This window comes from Python bivittatus, unplaced genomic scaffold (assembly GCF_059951505.1).
Source record: "Python bivittatus isolate LINGU-HERP-01145 unplaced genomic scaffold, Pbiv_v1 ctg000800_np1212, whole genome shotgun sequence".
Classification (NCBI taxonomy): Eukaryota; Metazoa; Chordata; class Lepidosauria; order Squamata; family Pythonidae; genus Python; species Python bivittatus.
The window spans coordinates 142,577-169,685 of NW_028277105.1; the positions used below are offsets into that span (position 1 = coordinate 142,577).

General features: G+C 42.5%; 1 protein-coding gene across 2 annotated transcripts in view; it reads left to right on the forward strand.

The window, feature by feature from the left end:
- Window positions 1–26,456, forward strand: part of SLC44A4 (solute carrier family 44 member 4) — a 53,157-nt gene extending 26,701 nt beyond the window's left edge. Inside the window, exons 4-21 of one of the 2 annotated variants that reach the window (XM_088128704.1) lie at window positions 3,856–3,934; window positions 5,006–5,105; window positions 6,251–6,397; window positions 6,891–6,951; window positions 7,856–7,961; window positions 8,610–8,693; window positions 13,846–13,958; window positions 14,903–15,025; window positions 17,651–17,750; window positions 17,848–17,940; window positions 19,692–19,794; window positions 20,530–20,786; window positions 21,683–21,777; window positions 22,224–22,327; window positions 23,168–23,241; window positions 23,339–23,504; window positions 24,018–24,102; window positions 24,787–26,456. In XM_088128704.1, coding sequence (XP_087984830.1) covers window positions 3,856–3,934; window positions 5,006–5,105; window positions 6,251–6,397; window positions 6,891–6,951; window positions 7,856–7,961; window positions 8,610–8,693; window positions 13,846–13,958; window positions 14,903–15,025; window positions 17,651–17,750; window positions 17,848–17,940; window positions 19,692–19,794; window positions 20,530–20,786; window positions 21,683–21,777; window positions 22,224–22,327; window positions 23,168–23,241; window positions 23,339–23,504; window positions 24,018–24,102; window positions 24,787–24,893 — 1,997 coding nt within the window. In that variant the 3' untranslated portion in view covers window positions 24,894–26,456. The remainder of the gene's footprint in view (window positions 1–3,855; window positions 3,935–5,005; window positions 5,106–6,250; window positions 6,398–6,890; window positions 6,952–7,855; window positions 7,962–8,609; window positions 8,694–13,845; window positions 13,959–14,902; window positions 15,026–17,650; window positions 17,751–17,847; window positions 17,941–19,691; window positions 19,795–20,529; window positions 20,787–21,682; window positions 21,778–22,223; window positions 22,328–23,167; window positions 23,242–23,338; window positions 23,505–24,017; window positions 24,103–24,786) is intronic. The other variant, XM_088128705.1, reaches the window with a different exon arrangement.
- The last annotated feature ends 653 nt before the right edge of the window (window positions 26,457–27,109 follow it).

Below are 27,109 nucleotides of genomic sequence, written 5' to 3' on the forward strand. Positions count from 1 at the left end.
TGAAAAGCTAGTCCTCAGATGCAACTTCCTTTGTCGCTCAAATGAACGGCTGCTGACTAGGATAGCCTATTATCACTCAGTCATGCATTTCCTGGGAACAGGGAATAGATCATTGTTTTGACAAGCCTGTATTTTAGCTTGCCAACCTTCAGCACTGTATTCTGTAAGCCAGTGTTTCTCAACCTCAGCAACTTTAAGATGAGTGGACTTCAACTCCCAGAATTCCCATGCTGGCTGGGGAATTCTGGGAGTTGAAGTCTATTCATCTTAAAGTTACTGAGGTTGAGAAACACTGCTCCAAGCATTCAGAATCAATCATACAGAAGGTAAGAGCCTTGAGTATGGGTAACAAAGTAGGGTCAAATAGTCTCCTTAACCTTCCTTAAAGGAAATTATCTCTTTTGTCCAACAAATAATTCAGTTAAAAGCCCTGTTGGGCTCCTCAAGGAATAACTCCTCCCTTGAAGGCTTTAGATAGGAAAGATTTAGCTCTCCCTCGGTCCTCCTACCCCCCCCCCATAATAGTTAAAGTATAGTAGTAGAATTGGACCTTTGTGGTTGAGAAACAAGGAGAAATTTGTTTGGGAATAAAAGAGAGAGGGATCTGTAGTTTCCATGTTCTACTGCAGTGTTTCTCAACCTTAGCCACTTGAAGATGTGTGGACTTCAACTCCCAGAATTCCCCAGCACATTTCCAGCTCTGGGAGTTGAAGTCCACACATCTTAAAGTTGTCAAGGTTGAGAAACACGGCTCTCCTGTATGTTTTGTAGTTTTTGATCTCACCTGATGCAGCTTCTCATTGACCTTGTCAACAGCTGCACTGGTTACCAAGATGTTTCTGGGCAAAATCCATAGGTGGTTAGTGGTTATTTTTGAACCCAAGCACAAAGTGATGAAGTAAGCACCAAACTACCAGGAGGATTCAAACCGATGTCGTATCTTTGCATGACACCAAAGCCAGGAATGCTGAAGGCCGTTCTGTCATTGCGAACCAGAGTACTTGTACAGACCCAGTAACCAGCAAACACAGAAATTGTTTCTTGTAGGATATGTTCTTGGAAAACCAAGACATGTCCTGAAAGGAGGTGCCCTGTGCCTGAGATCTTCCCCAAAACCAATATATCTAGTCACCCAAGTCTGAACAGAAGCAGGCCATCTTCCGCCAAAGGCGATGGGTTTTTTTTTTTTGTAGTACTAAAGATTCAGAAGCAATGAAGACACAAGTGGAGAGAAGTTAAATGATCTTTATTAATAAGGAGGCATTAATACATTACCAAGCAAGCAGCTTTCTTCAACCTGTTGTCGGGAGCCCCAGTAACAACAATGAAGAGACCCCAATATAGCCAGCATGCAGCACCTTCCCAGATTAGGTCTGCATCGAAGCCCACAAGATCAGGACTCCGAGGCTTTTTATCCTTAATTTAGAGGATCACTACGTGCAGCTAAGGATGGCATGATAATTAATTACACCTGTTTGCACATCTTATATTTCATATTCCTCCAAAAGATAAGCTAAAACCTAAAACGGGTGGACAGCAGCCAACTTTATCATTCCTGGTATACTCCCTAAATTCCAAGGTTGTACCTTCCTTAGCTAGTAACCATTCGTGCAAAACATCATTCAACTTAAATAAATTTAACTCTTAATAAAGCTTGATAGCTACGATGGCTCAGGAGACCCCAAGAGCAGAAGAGACAATCTTATTTGCTAGATCAGGGTTTCTCAACCTTGGGAACTTTAAGATGGGTGGATTTCAACATGCTGGCTGGGGAATTCTGGGAGTTGAAGTCCACCCATCTGAAAGTTGCCATGGTTGAGAAACACTGTGCTCGATGCATACCTTGCCTTTCCCCTAGAAACCCAATAGTATGACTTCCACTGATTTTATGCTCACAACAATCCTGCAAGGCTTTGCAGTCCTGTCTCCTCGATGTACAAAAGTCTTCCGATAGTTTTCCTCTACAGCCAACAGCTTCCCAAGGTCCAAAGAATTGGAGATAAAAATAGAAGATAGGAGCATTATGTACAGTGGGGCAAAAAAGTATTTAGTCAGCCACCAATTGTGCAAGTTCTCCCACTTAAAAAGATGAGAGAGGCCTGTAATTTTCATCATAGGTATACCTCAACTATGAGAGACAAAATGGGGAAAAAAATCCAGAAAATCACATTGTCTGATTTTTAAAGAATTTATTTGCAAATCATGGTGGAAAATAAGTATTTGGTCAATATCAAAAGTTCATCTCAATACTTTGTTATATATCCTTTGTTGGCAATGACAGAGGTCAAACGTTTTCTGTAAGTCTTCACAAGGTTTTCACACACTGTTGCTGGTATTTTGGTCTATTCCTCCATGCAGATCTCCTCTAGAGCAGTGATGTTTTGGGGCTGTCGCTGGGCAACACGGACTTTCAACTCCCTCCAAAGGTTTTCCATGGGGTTGAGATCTGGAGACTGGCTGGGCCACTCCAGGACCTTGAAATGCTTCTTACGAAGTCACTCCTTCGTTGCCCGGGCGGTGTGTTTGGGATCATTGTCATGCTGAAAGACCCAGCCACGTTTCATCTTCAATGCCCTTGCTGATGGAAGGAGGTGTTCACTCAAAATCTCACGATACATGGCCCCATTCATTCTTTCCTTTACACGGAGCAGTCGTCCTGGTCCCTTTGCAGAAAAACAGCCCCAAAGCATGATGTTTCCACCCCCATGCTTCACAGTAGGTATGGTGTTCTTTGGATGCAACTCAGCATTCTCTCTCCTCCAAACACGACCAGTTGAGTTTAGACCAAAACGTTCTACTTCGGTTTCATCTGACCATATGACATTCTCCCAATCCTCTTCTGGATCATCCAAATGCTCTCTAGCAAACTTCAGACAGGCCCGGACATGTACTGGCTTAAGCAGGGGGACACATCTGGCACTGCAGGATTTGAGTCCCTGGCGGCGTAGTGTGTTACTGATGGTAGCCTTTGTTACTTTGGTCCCAGCTCTCTGCAGGTCATTCACTAGGTCCCCCCGTGTGGTTCTGGGATTTTTGCTCACCATTCTTGTGATCATTTTGACCCCACGGGGTGAGATCTTGCATGGAGCCCCAGATCGAGGGAGATTATCAGTGGTCTTGTATGTCTTCCATTTTCTAATTATTGCTCCCACAGTTGATTTCTTCACACCAAGCTGCTTGCCTATTGCAGATTCAGTCTTCCCAGCCTGGTGCAGGTCTACAATTTTCTTTCTGGTGTCCTTCAACAGCTCTTTGGTCTTGGCCATAGTGGAGTTTGGAGTGTGACTGTTTGAGGTTGTGGACAGGTGTCTTTTATACTGATAACAAGGTCAAACAGGTGCCATTACTACAGGTAACAAGTGGAGGACAGAGGAGCCTCTTAAAGAAGTAGTTACAGGTCTGTGAGAGCCAGACATCTTGCTTGTTTGTAGGTGACCAAATACTTATTTTCCACCATGATTTGCAAATAAATTCTTTAAAAATCAGACAATGTGATTTTCTGGATTTTCCCCCCCATTTTGTCTCTCATAGCTGAGGTATACCTATGATGAAAATTACAGGCCTCTCTCATCTTTTTAAGTGGGAGAACTTGCACAATTGGTGGCTGACTAAATACTCTTTTGCCCCACTGTGTACCACCTTGAGTTGTACAAAAAGGTGGGATAAAAATCTGATAAATAAAATTAAAAAGCTTGACAATCCACCTGATTTTGAAGTTCTCCCCTCCTCCCCTTTCTGGGACTTCAAAGTTCTGGAAATTTCCAGATCCCTGGTGAAAATTAATGGTAAATTATTTAGTACTGATTTTCTCTCTCTCTTTCCTTCCTTCCTTCTTTTTTCTTTTTTTTTTGCAAGCCTGGCTGTATGGTGATCCCCGACAAGTTATTTACCCCAGAAATTCAACAGGATCCTATTGTGGAGTTGGCAGCAATCGGTGCGTTTGGAACCCTGGGAAGGAAGAGGAACCCATCAAAAGGGTTGCTTTGCCAGAGGGGGGGATTTTAATAAGTACCCAGTGTTGGGATCCAGAAACAGAGCCTGATGGACAGGCCAAGATCTCACATTCTCCCCTCTGCTTTTGTTCTAGACCAGGAGTGTCTGCAAGGTGTGGTCCAAAAAGTCAAGATGGCAGCTGGGACAGTGCAGTTGAAGCTCCGCCAATGTCTTTTATGTGCAAGTGCATTAAAAAAAGCAGAGCTCTGATCTCATCGTTGCAGCTGCGATCTTGACTTTTTGGACCACCTCCTGCAGAAACGCTTCTCCTATACCCTTTCCTGCTTTTACTTTCTCATTCTTCAGCCAGTCATGCCTTCCTGTTTCTCTTTTTTCACGTTTTCTCCCCAATCTTCTCTTCCTCTATGACTATGGCCTTGGCTCCCTGTTTTTTTATGTCTGTTGTGATGTTTTACATGGCTGGATAGAAAGGAAATCAATTTTTCTGCCGGGGGGGGGGGGGTAGGAGATTTAACCAAGCGCAGACACCAACAGTTTTTCTGGAATAAGAAACCTGTAATACAGGTAGTCCTCGTTTAGCAGCCACATGTGACTGTGATTTGTGATTTTACTACTGCCTTCTCTATTAACTCTGCTTGTAGCAAGCTGGTTGTGAAGCGTGCAAATGGCCATCATGTGACCGCAGGATGCTGCAATGGCCATAAATGCAAGGATTGGGTGCAAAGATGTTTTTTTCCTTCAACCATCATAACTTTGTGGTTGCTAAGCAAGGCAGTCAATAAGCAAGGACTACCTATATAAAAGTGCAGAATTGCAGTTGTTTTGGAAGGGCCAAGGGGAGCAAATACCAGGTTCAGAGGAGGACCTACTTGTTTGACTAACGTCCCAGTGGTCCCCAGCTGAAGTCATGTGTGAAAACTAGGTACAAAATAATGCCCAGCGGTTGGTTAGGTAGATGTACATTGAGAACTGATGCAACCCAAGCATCAGTTTCTCATTACCAGGATTTATTTCTTTTAATATGTTCTTCAATCTCTCTTTTTTTGTTTAGTGACAAACCGTATCTTCTCTACTTCAACCTCATAAAATGTGTCATGGACCTAAACCCATTGGCAGTGGCAATGAAAGGTTTGCAGTGCCCTACCACACAGGTAAGACCTATTCTGGGGGTGGGGGTGAAGGTGGTACCGATAGTCCTCAATTAGTGATCATAATTGGGATTGGCAACAGAGTTAAGTGAAGCAGTCACTAAGTGAAACCGCGACTCTGCTTATGATCTTACTTCAGCTTTCCTTTGCTTTACAGACCCGCAAAGGTCATAAATGCAAGGACTGGTTGAAAAGTTACTTTTCCATCACTGTTGTAACTGCGAACAGTCACTAAATGAGGCTGTTGCTAAATGAGGACTACCTGTATATCTGCTTTTGAGCATGTCCTGCAGGCACCTTTGGGGCCTGCCAACCTTCTTATCCACGATTTGTTTAAATGATGATTTTTTTGATTAAAGTTTACAGATATAAAGATAAAAAACTAAGGAAAAGAAAAGAAAAAATAAAAAGTACAGAAAGAAAAAAAGAAATAGTAAATTGTAAAATAGTAAAAATAAAATAAAAAGGAATATATGTATGTATGTATATTCCTTTTTATATATATTTTCTTATCCACAATTTTAATGTTTAGGGTTGTTTTAAATGAAAAAAAAAAGGGAAGCTAGCAGTAAGGATTTCCCACAATGCCTCTGGAAATGGAAATGGAAATTTCTACTTGAATCCACCTTATAGCCATTCTTGCGTCATGAGCTGGTTAAGAGCCAAGAACGGAGCCATGTTATAAAGTTGACAATCTCAGTGGCTCAGGAAGGGGCTTGTTGGGAGCCATTCCTTCCGGGACTCAGACATGATGTATAATCGGAATATTGGTCCAGAGGAAATCTGGGTTCAAACTGGCTTGGGGGCTTTGAGCCAGGCACTGTCTCTTCCCCAGTCTGCCTTGCAGGATTGTTGTGAGGATAAAATCAGTGGAAGTCATACTATTGGCTTTCTAGGGGAAAGGCAAGGTATGCATCGAGCACAGTGTTTCTCAACCATGGCAACTTTCAGATGGGTGGACTTCAACTCCCAGAATTCCCCAGCCAGCATGGCTGGCTGGGGAATTCTGGGAGTTGAAGTCCACCCATCTGAAAGTTGCCAAGGTTGAGAAATCCTGATCTAGCAAATAATATCTGTCTCATTCTACGTGCAAGCCAAACCATTGCAGATCCTCTCCAAATTGATTCCCTGTGCTCCTTCATTTTCAGATTTGTGTCTCCAGTTGTACTGACAAATTCTGGGTGGTGCCTCCCTCTGCCTTGATTCCCCCAAGTCCCTTACATACTATGAAACCTTCTGTCGTCTGGAATCAGACATTGTGCCAACCCAGCATTGATCTCAAGACGACAAACTTGGTACGTTGCCTTTTGATGGCCTAACCTTATCCTGGGCCTTCCTGTAATCCTGCAAAAGATGGTGCTTCAAGCTTCCTTGGATACTAATGGGGTGCCCTTGTTCCAGCTCTCCTGCCTCACCCCTTCCCCAAACTCTCAGCATTTTCTTGGTTGTTGCTTTAAGGTTTTTTTAAAAATATTTCTGCAAATCTTGGAATATGTGTAGCTCAGGGTTGAATTGTGGAGTCCATGGGGTTCTCTGAGCTTGGTTCTTTTCTTGCAAACGTTTCATTACCCTTACCTAGCCGGGTCATGAAACATTTGCAAGAAAAGAACCAAGCTCAGGGAACCCCAAGGACTCCACAATCTTGGAGTTGTCCTGAGTATGGCAAAACCTCCTTTTTCCTTAATGCCTCCCATCTCATTGCAATATTCCTGGCACTTAATCCCAAGAATCCCCTAGTAGGCGTGATTCCATTTTCTGAATGCCATGAACCTCTCGCTGTTTTCCCAGACGGTGTCAGAAATTCTCAACCAGCAACTTTGTCCCGAATTCACCATCCCAACCATGCCACGTAAGTGTTGATTCCTGCGAAGAAGAAAGGAGTCCGGTGCCTTGAGATCGCGTTTACCTTGCTGAAATGAGAGAAAGCAAAAGGACCTTAGATCTTTAGGTTTTCAAGCTTTGCTAGAATGCCAGATCCCACAGCCAGATGCAAAAGACACACATCAGGATTAAAGAATTCTAAATGTCCTGGGTTGGCTTATGGTTAGGCTTATGGTTGCTGATTCCTAATCACCTCTTGCCTCGATCACTGCAATACACTCTGCACGGGGCTGCCCTTGAAGGCCAGTTGGAAGCTACAGCTGGTCCAGACTGCAGCAGCGTAAATAGTTCAGGTACACCATGGTACAGCCCTGGCACGTGTGTGCTGTGCAAGCTTTACCAGTTGGATTCTGGCTACGGTTCAAGATTCTGGTTATTATGGCTCAGCACCTGATTACAGGTAGTCCTCGCTCACCGATCCCAATTGGGACTGGGAACTCCATCACTAAGCGCCACGGTCACTAAGTGAAAAATCACATGACTGTGCCAGACTTACGTCACTTCTGTTTCTGTTGTTAAGCGAATCACTGTAGTTGTTAAGTGAGATATCACATGACTGCAACTTGCAAGTCCACACGTCTTAAAATTGCTGAGGTTGAGAAACACTGGCCTAGTGGCTTCATGGTGCAGAAGGAGGGATTGTCCAAATTGTTTTCATGCCAAAACATGTCCAGTGTCTGAAAAAAATAGGAAATTGGAAGGTAGACCAAGAGAGAGTTCTTTGGTGCTCAGGATGGGGAAACGTCTGCATTTGCTTCAAACTGACTTTTAATCATTTGTAATTGACCCTGAGGCTGGGACTTTGCAGAGAGGAGCAGTTCATGCCAATTCTTCAGAATCACTCCTAATTTATACCCCCCTTTTTTTTACAGTTATTAATCGTTGCTTACCTTCTTTCAACACCTCTCAAGTTGGAAACTTTAATGTGAGTGGCATGACACAAAATGAAACCCTGAGCTATATCACAAATGGCACACAGTAAGTTTTTTTAACTCATATTCTCCATGAGGGCCTTTCTCCAGGCAAATGTCTTAGAGGGGCAATTTCTCTCTCTTCCCAGATCTCATTCTCAAGACTGAAAAAAGGCAGAGATCCGTGATCAGATTTCTCCTTTCTTTACCTTTGATCATAGAGTTGTCACCATCAGAGTGAAGTCTTCCTTAGCTTGGTTGCTTTATTCTTTCTGGGGATGTATGTGATCCAAGAAACCTGCTGGCTTTCCCAGAATTAATTGATGGATTGGATTGGATTTTTTAGAACGCTCTGATCTCCAAGGATACAAATACAATTTATAGTGTATGGTTCGACTCCACCTCAAACCACCTTTGAGTTGGCCATGCACAACAGAACAACAGCAACAAAAAATCCCACACCAAACTCTGTGTATCTTACACAGGATGAAAATACTGCTGGAATTTATACTGATTTATAAATTGGGGATCACTGTGCCTTCACTTGTCCAGCGTTCAATGGTTAGGGCAATGCCATAACTACTGAGGCAGAGTAGAGACTGGCGATGTAGACCGAGCAAACTGTGCTGGCGTACTTTTTCCTTGGAATATTAAACTGCCTGTCTGTATGGATTCCCTTCTATAACATCTTCGGTTTGGTTTCTTGTCTTTGTAGACAACTTATAAGTTCTCTGGGTGTGAAGGATATTAGCATGAAGATCTTTGAGGATTTAACACGGACGTGGTACTGGATTCTCATGTGAGTACTTCCTATAGCAGAAGGAGATTGTTCATGGGGGCTGAGGAAATTAAGAGGGCTTTCTGTGTTATATTCAGATGAATAATGACTCTTGAAGCAATGGGGGTATGATTGCAGCCAGAGCTGTGTGTGTGTTTTTCTACGTTGTGTAAGCGCCGATTCTGGAACTGGGCTTGGAATCAAGAACTTTATTTTTCTCGTCCTTCTTTTAAAGACACCTCTAGTCTTTGTGGCTGGGGAAAACACCTTGAGGAAGTCTCAGATGAATAGGTTTTTCAGGGATCAAGCATAAACTTTTCAAGTTCAGAACCTAAATGGTGGCATTTAAATCTAGAAATGTTCCTTTGTGGAAATTCAATTTATTACAAGTTAAACTCACCTTGAAGATTCAGATTTACTGTGTAACAGTTTGTCACTTTGTTGAAGCAATTCCTTACAATTCAGAACTACAGAAACTATTGGCTGTTTGTGAACTCGCTCCAGCAGATAAGAATTAGTTTCAGCAAAGTATACACCTACATCCTCTTTTTATTAAAAACGCAATCAGGTTTTTCCTAAATATAACGCTCATATATGGATGACTCAGCTCATGTATGGATATATAAGCATTGAACGATATCTAAGATTGCAAGAATTTAAAATTTTAAGAGACTGTCTTGAGCGATGAAGTGGCTAATGAGTTGGTCCAGATCGTGAAATTAAAAAGAGATTGCTAAGTACTCCAAGATGATTTTCCCAAACTAGTCAATGGATCTTAAAATGACAAATGCCAATTAAGTCATATTATACAAATTACATAAATCTGTGGTATCGTCGCACGTGGAATGCTGCGTATTGTTTTGGTCACCACATTTCAAAAAGGATATCGAAGAGGTTCCTGTTCAAGATGGTGTTGTAAGTCGCTCTGCAGTGAGATGATAAATTTGAAATCTAAATAAATCACACATTTGAAAAAATAAATTTGAAATCTAAATAAATAAATAAATAAAATCATCAAAGGATTATTGGGCATCTCCCCACATTTCTTCTGCTGATAATTATTTGCTGTAATAATTATGATTATCAGAACCAGAAAGAAGTGGTCACTGAAGTTGGATCACCAGAAAGAACAGGTTCATGATCTGCTTGGATGACTTGGCACCCAAGAACGTTCTGCCACCGTCTTCCTTTCCTAAAGTAATCATTTTGCCAGCTGTTGAGAAAAATGGCACGGCTGCTGTCCTGGAGATTAAAGGCATTATTAATACTCTAAGCTCTGGGACGGATGTGGCTGAGGACACAATATCCCAGTTGAAAGTTGGTTGAAAGTCAGCGGATGCATCTAAAATTGATTTGCTAAAGGTGGTTAAAACTCTTCAGGACAACATAATCCCTCTGGAATCTCCCCCTTGCTGGGCTAACTTGTGTGTCATCCAAAATCTGGAGGAGGTTCTGAAAAAACAGAAGGTTCATTTTACTGAAGCTTTAATGGGGAGAAACAAGCTCATCTCAAATCCTACCAAGATACAGCTGCTGTTTGTATATGAACATCTAGGATTTCCAGAGACATCAACCCTGATGGTTATTGTAGATGGGGGCCCTCCTTCCACAAAGGAGCTGGTCCATTATACATGGCTCCTCCTTGACTCACAGCTGTTGATAGAACAATAGGGGAAACCCATGCAGAGGAGGGCCTTCAGCTATAACTCACCTGCCAGTTATAGCCCCATCTGGACCAGGAAGCCCTTGTAATGTTAATTCATGCCATGATCACCACACAGCTGGATAGCTGCAATGCCTTGTATTTGCAATGCCTTGAAGACAAAGCTCCAACTGGTTCAGCCATGCCATCGGTTATGGAAACCTGCAGCAGAATTACTCCCATCCTGAGATCATGCATTGGCTGCTGGTATCTCCCAGACTCAATTCAAAATGCTGGTCATTGCCTATATAGCTCTATACAACATGGCACTGGATACATCAAGGACTACCTTGACAATGACTTTGCCTATCCAGTCCAAACATCTGGAGAGGTCTCATGGAAAGTCCCTTCCTCATTTGAGATACAGGGTATGCACCAGGCATCAGGACTTCTTGGTGGTAGCCCCCACTCTCTGGAAATCACTTCTCCTGAAGGTGAGTCTGACCCTAATATTGCTCTCCTTCCCAAAGGAACTTCCCAAAAAGCCATCTAAAGATGGCTCTTTCCATGGACCCATGGCCCTTGGTATGATTGTAGGCAGCTATTGAGCTTTTCATGGATTGTTAGATTTTGTTTCTCTTCTGAGTTTTGCTACACAGCACTCAGAGTCTACCAAGATTATATACAAGCATGGTTAATAAATCAATGTATAAAGAAGCTGGGAAGTATTGCCAGAAAATGATCAGCTAGATACTAAGACGTTCCAGCTTCTCCCTTTTTACTACTGATAAGCCCTGACCGTTCGCTGCAGGGTTCCTTAGATTTGCCATGGGGAATGAAATCTGAAGAAGGCCCTCTTGGGGTGTGCTGTTGGATGGGTACCATGGGCATCCACGGGGCAGGGGGAGGGTGGGTGTCATCAAGATGGTGGCTGCAACCACACAATCAACCAGGTTTCTGGCTATCACTGTTCTGGAATTACAAACTCCACTTAAAAGTAATTTCAGAACCATTTGGAAGCTGGGGAAAAAAAACTCCTCCTTGAAGCTTCCATTGAAAAATGTAGATCTTTTCTATTTTCTCTGATGTTTACTAACAGACTGTTTCTCTTTGGCTCTCAGTTATACTTATGCATTTACTTCTGTCTGGTCTTGGTTACAAGAAAAGTTTTGCCACTGTACCATTCCTCTTTCTTCTCTCTCTTTGGTTTTATCCTCTCCTTTAAATTAGCCTTTATTAAAGAAAACCCCCTTTATTAAATTTTATTTTCATTTCCAGTTGGGTTCATGCAGTGTGGATAATAATAATAATAACAGCAACAGTCACACAGGGATCTGATGTGATGGCTTGCTTACCACCAATTGGGGTTTAGAGAATTTGATTTTAATTTTATCACTGAGGTATTTATTTATTTTATGTTTCCTCACTTTTGTGTGAGGGTTGGTCTTTTGGACGCAATCAGATCTCCTGTGAATGCATTTCAGATGTGCCCTTTTTCCCCTGATCGGTGTTTTAAAATATCAAAGAGCAGTGTCGTTTCTAACATGAATGCTAAAAGACTGGTATCTCCTGACAATTGTAGATGGTCTTAGCTAAGTTTTTTTTAAAAAGAAGAGAACTGAAATTGCTTTTTTCAGGACACCCATATTTTTCCTACAAACGGCTTTTACGGAAAGCTTGGGCAGAAAAGGTGAATTCTAAACACGAGAGAAGGGTTGCTATTTTATTTAGTAGATTTTCTAACCTGATGGTTGAAGAAGAAATATCAGATTGGGTAATCAGAGTTTAGCACTTCTAGATTTATCTGGTTCACCTAGAGACTCTCCAGGACAAGTACATCATGGTTTTCAATACTTGTATACTAAATCGGAGAACCATAGAATAATTGGAGGTAATTTGAATCCAACTTCAGATCTGTTTTTAAATAATACCTCATTACCCATATTGTATTCTCGGATTCATAATATTCCGTATGAATGACATGTTTGAATTTAATTTAGTGGCTATTCAACATTCTAGTGATCCACATGGGGAACATTTTTTCCTTTCCTCTGCACATAGGAACTGTGTTTGTATAGATGATTTCTCATTCTTTGAGAAGTTTAACTTTGATCGGTAAAAAAGCCTGCGATAATTTCTGATGATGATATGGCCAAAGTTTTTGAAGTTGTTCTTTTTCATTACCTAATTTCTGGATCCTTTTTTTTTTTCCTTCTTCTTTTTCCCCTTTTCCCTTATTAAAACTGCAGTGCAGTTGGAAGTTGTGCTGATCCTTTAATGCTGCTGTATAAATTTAGCATCATCATTATCATCATCATAGAATATTGTGGAAGGGGAAAAGATTTAAAATAGTTTAGAGGCAACCAAAACTATTAGGGAAGAGAAACTTATTCACAAAGAGAGGCTACGCTATCTGGGACTCAAGTCAGATCATGAGTGGCATGTAAAATCAGGCACTGTACAGAAAATTTGGACAATTTTCTAGAATTCTCAGAATATTAAAATTCAAGATTATCCATTGAAGCAAAATATGGGCACGTTGAAACCATCCAACCAACCAACCATAAATACAGTAAACCCTCCATTGAATAGACCTCGGTTTAGCTCTTTCAGATACAATGGATGACACTTTCTTTCAAACTGCACCCTCATTTAATGGACAAATATTGGTTAAATAGAGGGTTTGTCTATTATATCAAGGGTTGGTCTGTTAAATCAAGGAGTTACTACAGTGATGCCATTTACATCATTTAAGTAATTATGTAAGTGGCATAAATGGATCCAAACGACATAATTTGGATTGAATGAACACCCCCTATCCCCAAGTAGTCTGCTAAATCAAGAGACTGGAAAAACAATGGAGTATCAAGTTATTAGTGGCTACTAGAACTAGTAGAAAGTCAGTTTGGTCTAGCAGTTAAGGCCCTGGATTAGAAGATGGGAGGCTATTCTTGCCTTAGGCACAGAAGCTGGCTGGGTGACTTTGGGCCAGTGTCTCTCTCTTGACCCTAGGAAGAAGGAAACACTTCTGAAATGTGGCCAAGAGAACTCCCTGTAGTCACAAGGAGTCAGGGTTGACTTGGTGGATTGTAACTAGCCGTGGTGCCTGTTTGTTATCTCTGAATAATTGGCACTACCATTTAAGCACGAATTGGTAGGGAGCAACAATAGAAGTCGCTCTTGCCATCCTGTCCATGCTTCCTGCTACAGCCTGCTGGCCACCAGCTGACCACCACCAAATGCTGGACTAGATAGCTCCTTGGCTTGACTTAGCAAAGCTTTTCTTTGTTTCTCATTCCTTTAAGGCAAGAAGATTGGGTCTGAGTTTGTCGGTCAAGTGGGGGTTGGAATGTGCATAGCCCCACCAGGAAATAATTCAGAATATCCTCCAGTATTGTTTTGGGTTTATCCTACTGCTCAGGAATAGTGAAAGGAGGGCCTGGACAGAGAGATTTGAGTTTAGAAGCAAAACAAGTGGAGAAGAAACTCACTCTACCCCATCCTTTCTCTTTTATGTTATTCTCTTTCCAGAGGTCTCCTGCTTGCCATGGTGCTGAGTCTCCTATTCCTCCTGCTGCTGAGGTTCATTGCTGGAATCCTGGTGTGGGTTCTCATTGTGGGAGTGATAGCCATCACTGCATATGGTGAGTAAAATGAGACCAAGCAGCTGAACCAGAGATCTTAATACGCTGCACCAAACTGATGAATAGGTCAAAGGTGCTACCACAGGAGAAAAACGTGGGCAATGGTTTGGTAAACCTTTTTAAACTGGTCAGGTCCATCACGTCAACATTTGGTGAATGGGCAAGGCCTCTCAGCAAGCATTTGGGGAGTGTGCTATGACAGATCTTCCAAATATTCCAGGTAGACTACCCAGTTTATAGATGTTTATACTTAGGATGGGGAGAACTTCCTTTCTGCCCAAACCTTGAAGAAATGTCCTCAACAGAAGGTATAGTATTGGCCTAGATGATCAGAAATCTTCCAGGTAGGCTACAGCTTGTCCAATTCCCAGAATTACACTTTCCCCTACTGACCTATCCCTTCTGTTCCGTTCCATTCCATTCCATTCCATCTTTACAGAATATGGACTAGGAAATAGGAGTTTAATTCCAGTTTAGTTGAGAGAGTGGCTTGCCCAAAGTTTCCATGGCTGAGAGGGGACTAGAACCTGGGTCTTCCTAGTGCCAGTCTAATACTATAACCACTAGCCCACATTGACTCTTGGGCTGAGAGAGAGACTGGCTCAAAGTCTTCGAGGGAGCTTCTGTGCCAAGTGGGGACTAGAACCTGGATCTCCTGAGTGCTAGTCCAACCCCTTGACCACTACAGAACACTGGCTCTCAAATGTGGGGCCTTTGTCTTACATCAGTTTCATGTTCCAGCTCCCTAGAGTGCCATGGTATCTCAACCATCACCAAGATGTGGTGCCTTGGTGCCATGATGTCATATCTTGGTTAGTTGCTGCAAGAAGGGAGGTTGTAATGGGGAAAGTAGTGTTCTGAAACAAGATGGGGAGGGGGGAATGGGACTGGAAGAATGTTCTTGTTTAGGTTTATTTCATCAGTCTTTCTTTTTTCCCTTCCAGGAATCTACCACTGTTACATGGAATATGATGTCCTCAACAAAAAGGAAGCCACTATCCAGACCATCGGATTTACCACCGACTTCAGTCTTTACGGCAGTGTCAAGGAGACGTGGTTGGCCGCCTGTAAGTCAGGGCAGAAGACTAAGCTTCCTTTGGCTTGGTTGGCCAAGGGCACAGATGCATCACCTTTTGGGGGGCTTGTGAATGTGGGGGGGCGGGCAAGGGCAAGAGGATCTGATCAAAGCAAAGAAAAGGGTGTGTTCCATGTACTACCCTCCATACATATTTTACTTAAACCTCATCCTTTTTTAATATTGATTTCTCAGCCCTCTCCCCTTCTTACCAAAATAGGTGGGAGAAACCCAGAAGGAATTGAGTGCCAAATATCAAATACAGTACAGACGAATCAGTCTCTGAAGCAGTGTTTCTCAACCTTGGCAACTTCAAGATGTGTGGACTTCAACTTCCAGAATTCCCCAGCCAGCACGGCTGGCTGGGGAATTCTGGGAGTTGAAGTCCACACATCTCGAAGTTGCCAAGGTTGAGAAACACTGCTCTGAAGGGATCAGCGATGGTAGGATTGCTACTTAAGGCATTTAGAGTCAATTCCTTAACAGACTAGATTCATTTTAGGCCCTGTGACAATAAAGACCGGATCCTCCTCAGAGAATACAAAAGCTGCTTGCCTGCTTTTCGAAAGCCATTTTTACAGCTGAGGTGAGCTCCTCCCACCACTTTGTCATTTGCTTCCTAAAACCGACAACCAGTTTGGCTGTGATGTCATTTTGCTCTTGGATTTGGGCAGCCAGCAGTAGGCAAGCGAAACGTGTTGCGCTAGTCCTCAAAAGAATTCAGCTGGAAGCTACCACTTGCAATCTTCTATACATAGTGACTGTGGCTGTGTTTAGTTTGGTATGTGCGAGTAATTTCCAAAGGCGAGAGGCCCAATGCTATAGTACGATGTACTGTAATGTTAAGCTCTCCTTGCCCTCTTTCCTTTTTTAAAATTTATCTTCCTTTTCCCTTGCCTTTCCTTCCTCCGCTGACTTTTTCCACTTTTGGACTGCAGCCCTTGGGTTATCCATACACAACCTGAACGTGATGGCCCAGCCTTGTTCTACAAGTGTAAAGAGGCATGAAAATGTTCTCCCTTTTTAAAATTAAATCTGCTAATTCAGAGAATGGGATTCCCTCAACAGGTTTCTGACCTGGGATTATCTTCGGCCGGCTGGGCTATGAATCTTCTGGTTGTTTTGGAGTTCAACGCTTCTTTCGTTGAGGAGCTCCAGAATGAAAGGCTGGATGGATGGATATAAGTGTGTGTGTGTGTGCACGCGTGCGTGTGTGTAATGCATAAGCTTCACCCATTTTATTATTTGGAGACAGGTTTGTACTAACTATGGCTTAGAAATGCAAGATAATAGCAAACTTACAAATGAATAATGGGCCAATCATGGTTTTGATCTTCTCAACACTCATTTGCATCCATTCTCGCCCATTGTCATGATGCAACAGCCTCTCCAGAGTCATAATCTATGCTTTGCCATAGTCTGCATAATCTGCCATGGTGCCCAGAAGTCCCTCAAGACCTGGTTATGTCACCAGGCCTGGGGGTCCCAGGGAACCAGAGACATTCTTAGATGGCTCCACTGTGGTTGGTATTTTACTCTCTCTGTGTGGTTTGTATGTTTTAAATTTTTTATATGTTCATTTTTAATAATGACTTTTTATATCTTTAGAATGACTGTTTTTTAATTATTAAAATTGGTGGTTTTATCTGATTGTTGTACGCTGCCCAGAGTCGCTTTTTGTGAGATGGGTGGCCATATAAATGTGATTAATAAATAAATAGATAATCACAGTAAGTTTGTGAGTCACACTGAACTGTAGTGAAGAATACCTGGAAGCTGCAGCTGGTTCAGAATGTGACAGTGTGGGCTGTTATGGACACATCTTGGTGCACCTGTTATTTCTCTGCACCATGAGCTACGCTGGCTTCCAATGTGTAGCTTTCTGGCTGTCACCTAGAAAGCCCTTGTTGGCCTAGGGACAAGCTATTTGTGGAACCACCTCTCCCCAGTTGTTTCCCATTAGGTCTGTCAGGAGACAGATGCCGTGGATCCCACTGACTAAATAATGTCATCTAGTGGGACCCAAGACATGTGCCTTTTTGCTCACTGCCTCTGCCCTTTGGACCACCATCCCCCTGAGATTTGATTGACCCCAACTCTGCTGCTGTTCTGTAAAGCATTGAAGACATGGGCGTGTCCCTGAAAGCTAGAAGTGAGAAGCTTAGCCTGGGAGGACAGGAGTAATGCATAGACTTGGGGGTGGGGGTGGGAAATGGACCCCCATCCAAGATTTGACATTGTCCACCAACTGTAGCTGCAACTGCATGGTCCATCAAGCTGTAGCTGTAACTCTGGGTTCACATGAACCCATGAGCTAAATCATGGTTTAGGTTAAGTGTTGACAGTGATACTACCACTGTATCTATACTAAATTTGTTTCATTTAGGCTCATCCTGAGGTGTGAACTCAAAACTGAAATTTGTAAACCATGGCTTAGTGTGACTATCTAGATACAGTCACACTAAGCCATGGTTTACAAATTTCAGTTTTGAGCTCACACCTCAGGATGAGCCTAAATAAATCCCATGATGGCTTAGCTCATGATGTCAGCCCAGCCTCTCTTTGGGGTGATTTAACCGAAAGCTCTTCCTGTCTCCTTTTCCTCTCTCTCCTCCAGTCATTGTCCTCTGCGTGGTGGAAGGCATCTTGCTGCTTTCTGTCTTGTTCCTCCGCAAACGGATCTTCATCGCTATCGCCCTGATCCAGGAAGCCAGCCGGTAAGTGGACCCCTACAATGCGTTGATGTCCCTGCAGTTTCAGATTCTGGGTGGGAACTGAGGGAGGTTGATTGCTCTCTGTTGTCTCTTTCTCCAGAGCCATTGGATATATGATGTCCACCCTTGCCTACCCACTGCTGACTTTCATCTTATTAGTGATCTGCTTGGCGTATTGGGCCATGACAGCTCTGTATCCTTTCTGATGATGCTATGATCTTTTTCTTCTTTCCAAGAGAATCAGCTGGTGCGACATCTGTACACAAAGACGTGATCATGACACCCCTTTCTATCCTGCTTGTCCTTGACCCTCAAGTTGAAAACTAAGGAACTTATTATTTCTTAATTTTAGCAGCTAAAATAATAATTGCCTATCACTGGAAAACCTACACAATCTTAACAACTGAGATGCGGATTAATAAAGCCTTCAGTCACCATGTCAGAAAAAATTATAAAGTTAAATCAAGGAAATATCAGAGGCAGAAGCCCCAATTCTATCAAACTTAGGCAGACCTTATGTATTAACTTAATTGCAACAGATTATCACCAATGCTTATGATGTTTGGTTAATATGAATGTGGTTTTTGTTTCTCTCTATTTACTTTCGGGTGGTGGTTTTTCTCTATGCATCCTGGATTTATAACACTCAGTTACTTGATCAACAGGATCTTTTAAAAAAGAAGTGTAAACAGAAAAACTAGGAGAGATCTCTGCAATGAAAAAAGAATTAAAATGGCAAAACAGTATAACGGTAACAGAAGTAATAGAATTGTTGTTGAGTAGCAGTATGAAGAGAAGTATAGAAATGTGCTTTTTCAGGCTACATGTGGGGAATTATCTTTTTTTAACATGAAAGAATGGACCTGAGTCACAGGAAGGGACATTCTGATGAGATGTTAGGAAGCACTTTCTGACAATAAGAGCCTTTTGACCCTGGAACCAATGACCCACAGAGAAGGCAGGTTCTCCTTCTTTGTTTGAGAGAGATTACATCCATCTGTAAAGTTGCTATGATCCTGTGATTCCCGCAGGCCTATTGGCGTGTTGTTGTGTGGAAAAGTAAGGACTGAGGTCTTCAGTTGGCACAGGATGCAGATGGATGGGGGACAGGGGAGAAAATGGTCTTGGGAAGGGAAAATGGACTTCATAGTCACATTCCATGCTGTTTTGTTCTGCTCCTCACTCTAAAAGGAAGGCTCTCCCCAATGAATTTGTATTTCTGCAAATGTCCATAAAATAGTCTTTGAAGATTTAAACATTTGGAGAATATTTACTTAGTTTTTTTATATCTATATTTATTATTCAGTTATATTTAACCTGATGGTTCTTGTCAGATTGCTACACATGTGCTCTTGATGGGATAAAGTTAGTCTAGAACAGGGTTCCTCAACCTTGGCAACTTTAAGACGGGTGGACTTCAACTCCCAGAATTCCCCAGCCAGTCCATTCTGGGAGTTGAAGTCCACCCATCTTAAAGTTGCCAAGGTTGAGGAACCCTGTTCTAGAAATAGAGCCAATGCATACATGAAATAAATGAAAGACTTGACTTTATTTCATTGTTTGACTGCTGGCATTTAATGTCTCATTTCGGCCTTCCTACCTGCTTGCTAGTGTGCAAGGACAAAGTCAAAGAATGTCCTCAATGAAAGCACTCAAAATATTGAGGTACCAAATGTCAACTTCACTTCTGTATTACAGTTTCAAAATGTTTGCTTTCAAATTTTGGGTGGCAAAATTTGACATCTGTAACTTTTCAATTCCGTCCTTCTCTGCAACATTTTCCAGTGGCATTAAGCTTGTGTTCCCAATTGGAGGAGGCCAGGCTTGTGTGTACCATCCCATAATGCCCTATCTAGGGTTGTAACTTCTCACATTCATCATAGTGAAGAAGAGAAGGGGATATTTTTGTTTGAAAATTTCCTTGACTATTTCCCATTTTTAAAGATATCTTTCTACTTCTGGAGAACCGCTTTATCGTATCGCCCCAACAAATCAGAGTGCACCAGGTTGTGAAAAATACAGTGGTAATGAAAGTTGCAGTCCACTGGTAAGTGGTCGGATGGAGAACCCAGGTATCTTGATTCCCAGATTCCATACACAGTGGTATGATGGAAGATGGGAATCATACTTTGTAAATCTCTCAATTTTTGTTATGAGGATGCTTTGGTGTTAAGTGTCCCATTCTGGGACAGAAACACATTAAGCAGTCTCATGAATGAATTGGATGCCTTCTGGCCAAACCACCACTTTTTTTTACAGTTTAGCATGATTGGGAGGAAATGGATCCTGATGTTCCAGAATAGGAATTTGGGGAGCTGCCTAAGACCTATCCAATACTGGATAACTCAGCTGCATGTTGTCTGTAATCCAAAGTTTCTAAATTGAATTCAGCTCCTCCCCAGGTCTGCTTCTACCCCTAAAATCACGTTTATAGCAAATCAGCCAAAGTGGAAACAGAATGTCAGTCAAGATGGACCTTTGGTTGGACCCAAAGGGCTTCTTATCCAGTTCGTATGCTAACAGGGCTCTTATCTAGTTCATATGCTGAGTCTCAGGCCTGATGCCTTTGAGAGCGGTTGCCAGTTAGAGATGACTTAACCCAGACTTCAGGACTTGTGCTTCACTGAGAGAAAGAGGAACTGGCTGAGCAACATGAGAATGAAAGTCCAAGTCCACGTCCCTTCTACCAAGCCTGCAGCTTTGTGGAGTAACTTCTGAAATGCCTCTCCTGTTTTGCAGCCTGTCACCAGTATCACACATGTCCCATTATTTCTTTCCCTAGGATTTCAATGTCTCTTCCGGGCTCCCTTGCAGGACAGAGTGCATCTTTTACAAATACAATAACGAGGGGCTTTACCAGCGCAACATCTTCAATCTGCAGATCTACAACGTTGTGGGTTTCCTCTGGTGTGTCAACTTTGTCATTGCTCTGGGACAGTGTGTGCTGGCAGGAGCCTTTGCCTCTTACTACTGGGCCTTCAACAAGCCTCAAGATATCCCAGCCTGTGCCTTGATTAGTGCCTTTCTCCGGACATTAAGGTGTGTAGCTGAAAGATGCTTCCGACGTCTATGGCATTTTCTTCAGCATCCCTCTGGGAGTGCTGACGGCAACTATGTAGTATTGTCAGCCCTTCAAGATAGGCCAGACAAGGAAACCAAAGTTATGAATGCTAATGCTATTTTTACTGTAACAGAATCTTGCAAATCTGAATGTGCTTCACTCCTTTATCTTCATGAGAACTAGGGAAGATCTTGTCTGAGATGCCTTCTCAGGTTACAATTCTGGTCCAGACTCAGATTTCTTTTATCAGACTATTGTCTTGGTTGCAGCTCTTCCTCCTGTTCCTCAAGGTTATTCCTTCTTCCCATTACAAGTATCAAGCACAAATATGGAGTGGCCTGTCTCCAATCAGTGAGAAAATAAACTGAGCTATTACTGATTTCTGGGCTACCTTTTGCTCTAAACTGGAAGACGCCAACCTTTTGAGACCCCAGGCACCACTGATCCTGTATCACCCACTCATAAATCTTGTAATAAGACTTCAGAAATTACCTGTAATGTAATTATTTCAGTGCCATAGGCTCAAGGTCTTGTTCAGAAATACCAAAATATTGTGAGATCTTGTTCAAGAATTCTAAGCTTGGGTATTACTTTGTTTTAATTTGGGGACAGTACAGATGTCAGGGGTCTAAAGACAGCTTGTTTGACCACAAGGTTTAGAAATTAACTTTCAACCTTGTGGTGATCGGGACTAATGGGAGCTGGAATCCAACACTATCTGAAAGACTCTGAGTTCATACACTGATGATGTGACCTGTGCATAAAGGCATACATGTGAATACTTCATCCTCTATTTGGGTTTTCTCAAATGCATCCTCATTCTCAGTCTTGTTATGGAACATTTTAAGTGGAAACTCCTCTGATTTCTCCACAGATACCACATAGGGTCACTTGCTTTTGGCGCCCTCATCCTCACCATCGTTCAACTGATCCGCATGATACTACAATATCTGGACCACAAGTTGAAAGGCATGTGGCAAACTGGCTTGGCTAGATGACAAAATATCCAATATGGGCAATTAGAGAGTTGGGTCTAACACCGCTGGAGTTGATTAACGTGAATGTTCTTTCAAATTCTGTAAGGGTTTGGGAGATGGAATTCAACTGGGTGAGACAGAAATATGTTCTCCAGTTACATGCAATCAAAAATAAGTGCATGCAGAATGAACTTCTACATGTCTGCATTTTGTCTAGTAGGTAGATGGATTGTCACTTTCCATAGAGCCACTTTAAACCCAGCTTTTGCACCACCTTGGAAGATTCTGGAGTGACTTACGTCCTACAGAACACCTCTGAACATAAGCCTCAAGAAAATCTTCCTCTCAAAGCAGTTCAGCCCCACATTCTAAGAGTCAAGTAGGGATATAACCACAGCCACGTGAGCCTTATTTCTAATTCTGCTGTGGCATTTGCAGATTCCAACAATAAAGTCGCCCGCTGTATTCTCTGCTGTCTGAAATGTTGCTTCTGGTGTTTGGAGAAGTTCATCAAGTTCCTCAACCGAAATGCTTACATTATGGTAAGCCTTGGCCGCTACTGTTAAACTACACTGGATCTGGCAATCATTTTGCACCCACCAGTGGATTTTTTTATGAATACATAATTTTTGATGGCTGTGGACTGCAGAGATGAGTGATGATATAATCCTCATACAAGTGGAGGTCTTGGATGAAGTTAGTCCCCCGCCCCGAAGACCTAGTGCACCTGATTTATTCATTTCCCCATTTGAATTCAGGGGGAATACAAAATTCAGTAACCCAATTTGCTATTTTGTGTGTGGGTCAAAAGGGGGTTGACAGCTGCACATGTAATATAATGTCATGGATAAAACAATTCAGGTTTCCTTGGAACTGTGGTATATATCACCAAATTCTGCTTTCTACAGCCCCATTGTCAGTTTTATTTGTATTATATGCTAGTTTTCATCAAGACTGCCTTCACACATCAATTTAAAGTTAACATCCACATGTTGTAGGGAACTGCAGAAGTATTTCTGAAAGGGGATGGCCCAGTCATAAATTTGCCCATCACACAGTACTCCAGAAACTAAACCACAATGGCTGGTTTTATTATAGAATAAGCCCACAGGCCACAATCTGAGTTCCAAGCTTTTTCCTCCAATGAATCAATCAGTCATTCAAATGAGGTGTGTGTCTTTCTGCGTGTGTAGCCGGGTGGGGAGGAGAGAAGCAGGTAATGTTGAGTTTTCAGATTATATGGAGAGGAGCGATAGGACCATCTCAACCTGTATCAACAGCAGGGAGAAATCTGATGCTTTCAGAAAGCAAAGAGAGAGGTCTTATAGCTCCTTCAAAGATTTAACATTTCTTTTGTCTTCTGAAATCCTCCTCCATCTCAGATTGCCATTTATGGAAAGAATTTTTGTGTATCAGCCAAAAACGCCTTCCAGCTCCTGATGCGGAACGCTGTCAGGTAACCAGGGTGGGACAGTGGAGGCCCTCAGACAACTTGGCCATGGGAGGCCAATGGAAATCTTCTCCATTCCATCATTCTCTTCCTCTCAATGCAGAGTCGTAGTCCTGGATAAAATCACAGATCTGCTGCTGTTATTTGGGAAACTCTTGGTGGTTGGAGGAATTGGCACGCTGTCCTTTTTCTTCTTCACGGGGCGAATCCCCATTGATGACACCCGGTTCCGATCCCCAGTCCTCAATTACTATTGGTTGCCCATTCTGGTATGTCGTGGTTGTTTCTTGGGGATTTACCACTGCTTCCTCCTGCCTCCCTGAACCTTCTTAAAACTCTTTCTGGGTGGGAAAGATCACCATATCCAGTCTGGGGTGCTGGATACATACAGATGTTTTAAATCTATTGGAAGATTCTGCAGACCCCCAGCCCCAAATGAGGTTGCTGGCACAAAACTGCAAGGCGTAGGTGGAGAAAAAATGTTGCGTGGGACAGTAAGAGTGGGGAGAAAGAGTCAGAGAGATTTTAGCACAGTGGTAAAAAACATCATTTGTAAACCAGTGATTTGGAATAGAGGCAACTGAATAGCTTCCTGTATTCTTCAGATGCCGTGTGGTTGATAAGGGAAAGAATACAAATTGTGAGCCACTAATTGGCATCTTTAAGAACATGGTTGATAGGAATATTGTAAACTGAATGCCATCCTATAGTGTTCTGAAACTGAAGCCTCACCATCTTCTAGTTCTCTCTCTTATTTCTTTCCTTTCTTTCTTTTGCTTCAGACGGTGGTTGTAGGGACCTACCTCATAGCCCAAGGATTCTTCAGTGTCTACAATATGTGTGTTGACACCCTATTCCTCTGTTTCTGTGAGTATTTCCCCTCGTGTCTCTTGATCTCATGTCCCTAGAGCAGTGTTTCTCAAAGTGTGGTCCAAGGATCCCTGGGGGTCCCCCAAGACTCTCTCAGGGGTCCATGAAATCAAAATTATTTGCCAGCCTATGTTGAACAATGATACAATTCTAAAATCCCATCAAACAATTGTGAGAAGCGGTAGTGGCAGCAAATGTGTTAATTTTAACTTTTCATATGGTAAATATTGATAAATATAACCCATACTAACAAAAGCTCTTGTGGGGTCATCCATAATTTTTAAAAGTGGGAAGGGGCTCTGAGAGAAAAAAGTTTAGGAAACACAAAGTGTATCAGCAATCTGGAGAAGCTCCTCCAGCTGCTGGAATTTGGGAATATATCTGGTGCTGTGGTTAAAGGTAATAGATTTGGAGCAGGGAGACTTGAGTTCTGGTCCTGCCTTGGGTGCAAAGTCCAGGTTTGTGTCTTTGAGCTGGTCACACTCCCTCAGCCCCAGGAAGACATTATTGGCAAAGCCACTTCTGAAAATGTTGCCAAGAAAACTGCAGGACCTGTCCTTGGAGTCAGCAGGAATCAAGATTGACTGGAAGGACCATAACGGTATCTGGAGGGTACCAGGTTGAAGAAGATTGCATCATACTAGCCAACCTGGTGTAAATGTCTTCTCTTTGTCCCTGTAGTGGAAGACTTGGAGCGGAATGATGGTTCCCAGGAGAAGCCATATTACATGTCCAAGTCTCTGATGAAGATTCTGAACAAGAAAAACAAACAGGCCAAGGACAAATAGAAATATGTGGGGGTGGGGGGAAGACTTCCCCTACACGTCATCAACTCATGTTATTGGTCACCATCATTTCTTGCTGCATCATTTCCTTTCATCTCATATCAGAGACAGCTTAATGTCCTTCCCTTCCTCTTCCTACATGTTTGTATTTGGGGGGGCCTTCCACAAGATGACTTGATATTCTTCCTCATTTGGTTTGCTATATTGGTTCTGAAGCCTTGCCATATACAGAACACAACCCACCCATATTGCTGTTTCTCGTGCAGATTGTCTATTGATAAATAATTGGTCATTTAACTTACCTCTGGTGCCATAGTTCCTTTTGAGTCATTGTTTTGATCTCCATCTTCCCAATCCTGTTCTACTTTGGAGGAGGCTGCCCTCCTTCCTTGGTTTGGGACCATTCCACCCATCATAGTTGTTTTGCACTTGTTCCAGTCAACCGTGTTACTCATGGTCAAACCCAGTGCTGTTTCCCTAGTGTTTTGTTCATCTCTTTTGTAAAATGCAACATCCTTTTTAGCTGTATTCTGGGCCAAATCAGGCAGCTGTAAGCCACATCAACGCTCCTTCTAAAACTGATCCTGGAGAAGGCACGTCTGCTCCTGCTGCCAACCCTGTGTGGAACAATCTCAGAAATGTCCTGCTTTCCTGGCATGTTGCGTGAGTGCCCTCTGGAAGGTTGCCCTGGACCAGGTATAGGCAATCTGGTATCCTCCAGATGTTTTGAATGTGGACTCCCAAGCTGGAGTTGGATTCCAAAGCATTTTGTTTGCTTAATCCATCCTATTTCAGCTTTGGTTACCATTAGCACATGGTCGGCCTTTCAGGTATTCTTAAAGCATTTTCTAATGGCCTGTTCCCACCCTGTCTCTCTGATTTATATTTTTATTCATGGCTATTTTTAAATTATTAAGCCCTGTCTATTGTTTAATTTCTGTTTCTGACTCCTTCCCCAGCCAAAGCCTTTCCTTAAATTGCTAATTATTCCAATTGGCCACCTTATATTTCAGATCAAACTGTTCTTTTTCCTGTTTAACCAGTCCTCTTTCTGAATGTCTTACTGACTGAATTGTTCAGTATTGCATTGGCCAAGCTCCAAATGAAGAATGGATTTCAGTATATTGTATTTCTCAGTGCTCTGAATGTTGGCCATCCTATTTCCTAAGTGCCTTTGTGGATAAACTCCATTTCACTTTCTGATACCACAATGCCAATGTTTGGTCTGAGTTTATGATTTGCAAACTACCTTAATTCAGGCCAACTTCCTGTCACCTGTATTTTTGCTTTGTTTCCCCCTGCCCCCAATTTTTACCTTCCTGTGGTACCTCTCGGCATTCCTCTCCTTTTTTCCAGGGTACCGATTGCCATTTTTAAAAAAAAAAATCATAAAAACAATAATGTGGCCAGATGCAAAACACAATCACTGTTCTTCAGATCTCTTCTTATATTATGCAAGGGTGCTGTTGCAGGCATTGACTGTATATAGCTTTTTCTCTGTGTATAATAATGAAAAGCTTGTTTTATACAAAGAATACATGTTTATTAAATATGATTTTAAATAGCCGTGACTGTTGTTTTCCTTCTCTGTGCAAGCTGTCTGCATTTGCTAATATACTGTAGCTGGAGAAGAGTTCACCTGGTTCCAGCGATCTCACTCTTTATTTTATTGCGACCCCTGGTTCCTATTAGAGTTTAGGAGCAACAAAGGAGTCAGAGGAGTGGGATGCCAAAGGGTGGGCAAGGAAGAGGCAGGGGATGAGACAGACTGTTTATCGCAGCCGGGAGACACGGTGGGTTACCAGATTAGGAGCCCTGAAAGCCAGTTTACAATGGAGGGCAGAGGATAGAAATTTAGGGAACCAGAGGCAAGTGAAACAGAAGTTAGGGAATTAGAGGAAGGGAAGAGGGACCAGCAAAGTGAAAGTGTAACCTGTGGTATGATTGCCTAGTGGGGATTGGCCGGAAAAGCAAACAGGTGACATGCCACGGGAAAAGCTGGCAAAGAGGGAGCCTAGGAAAGGCAGTGGGAAGAGAAAGTGGAGTTTGAGTGAAAGTGTAAGGAAAGAAAGAGTTTAAAGCAGTGTTTCTCAATCTTGGCCACTTGAAGATGGGAGGACTTCTCTAACCAGCATGCTGGCTGGGGCATTCTGGGAGTTGAAGTCCACCCATCTTCAAGTGGCCAGGATTGAGAAATGCTGGTTTAAAGAAAAGCAGTA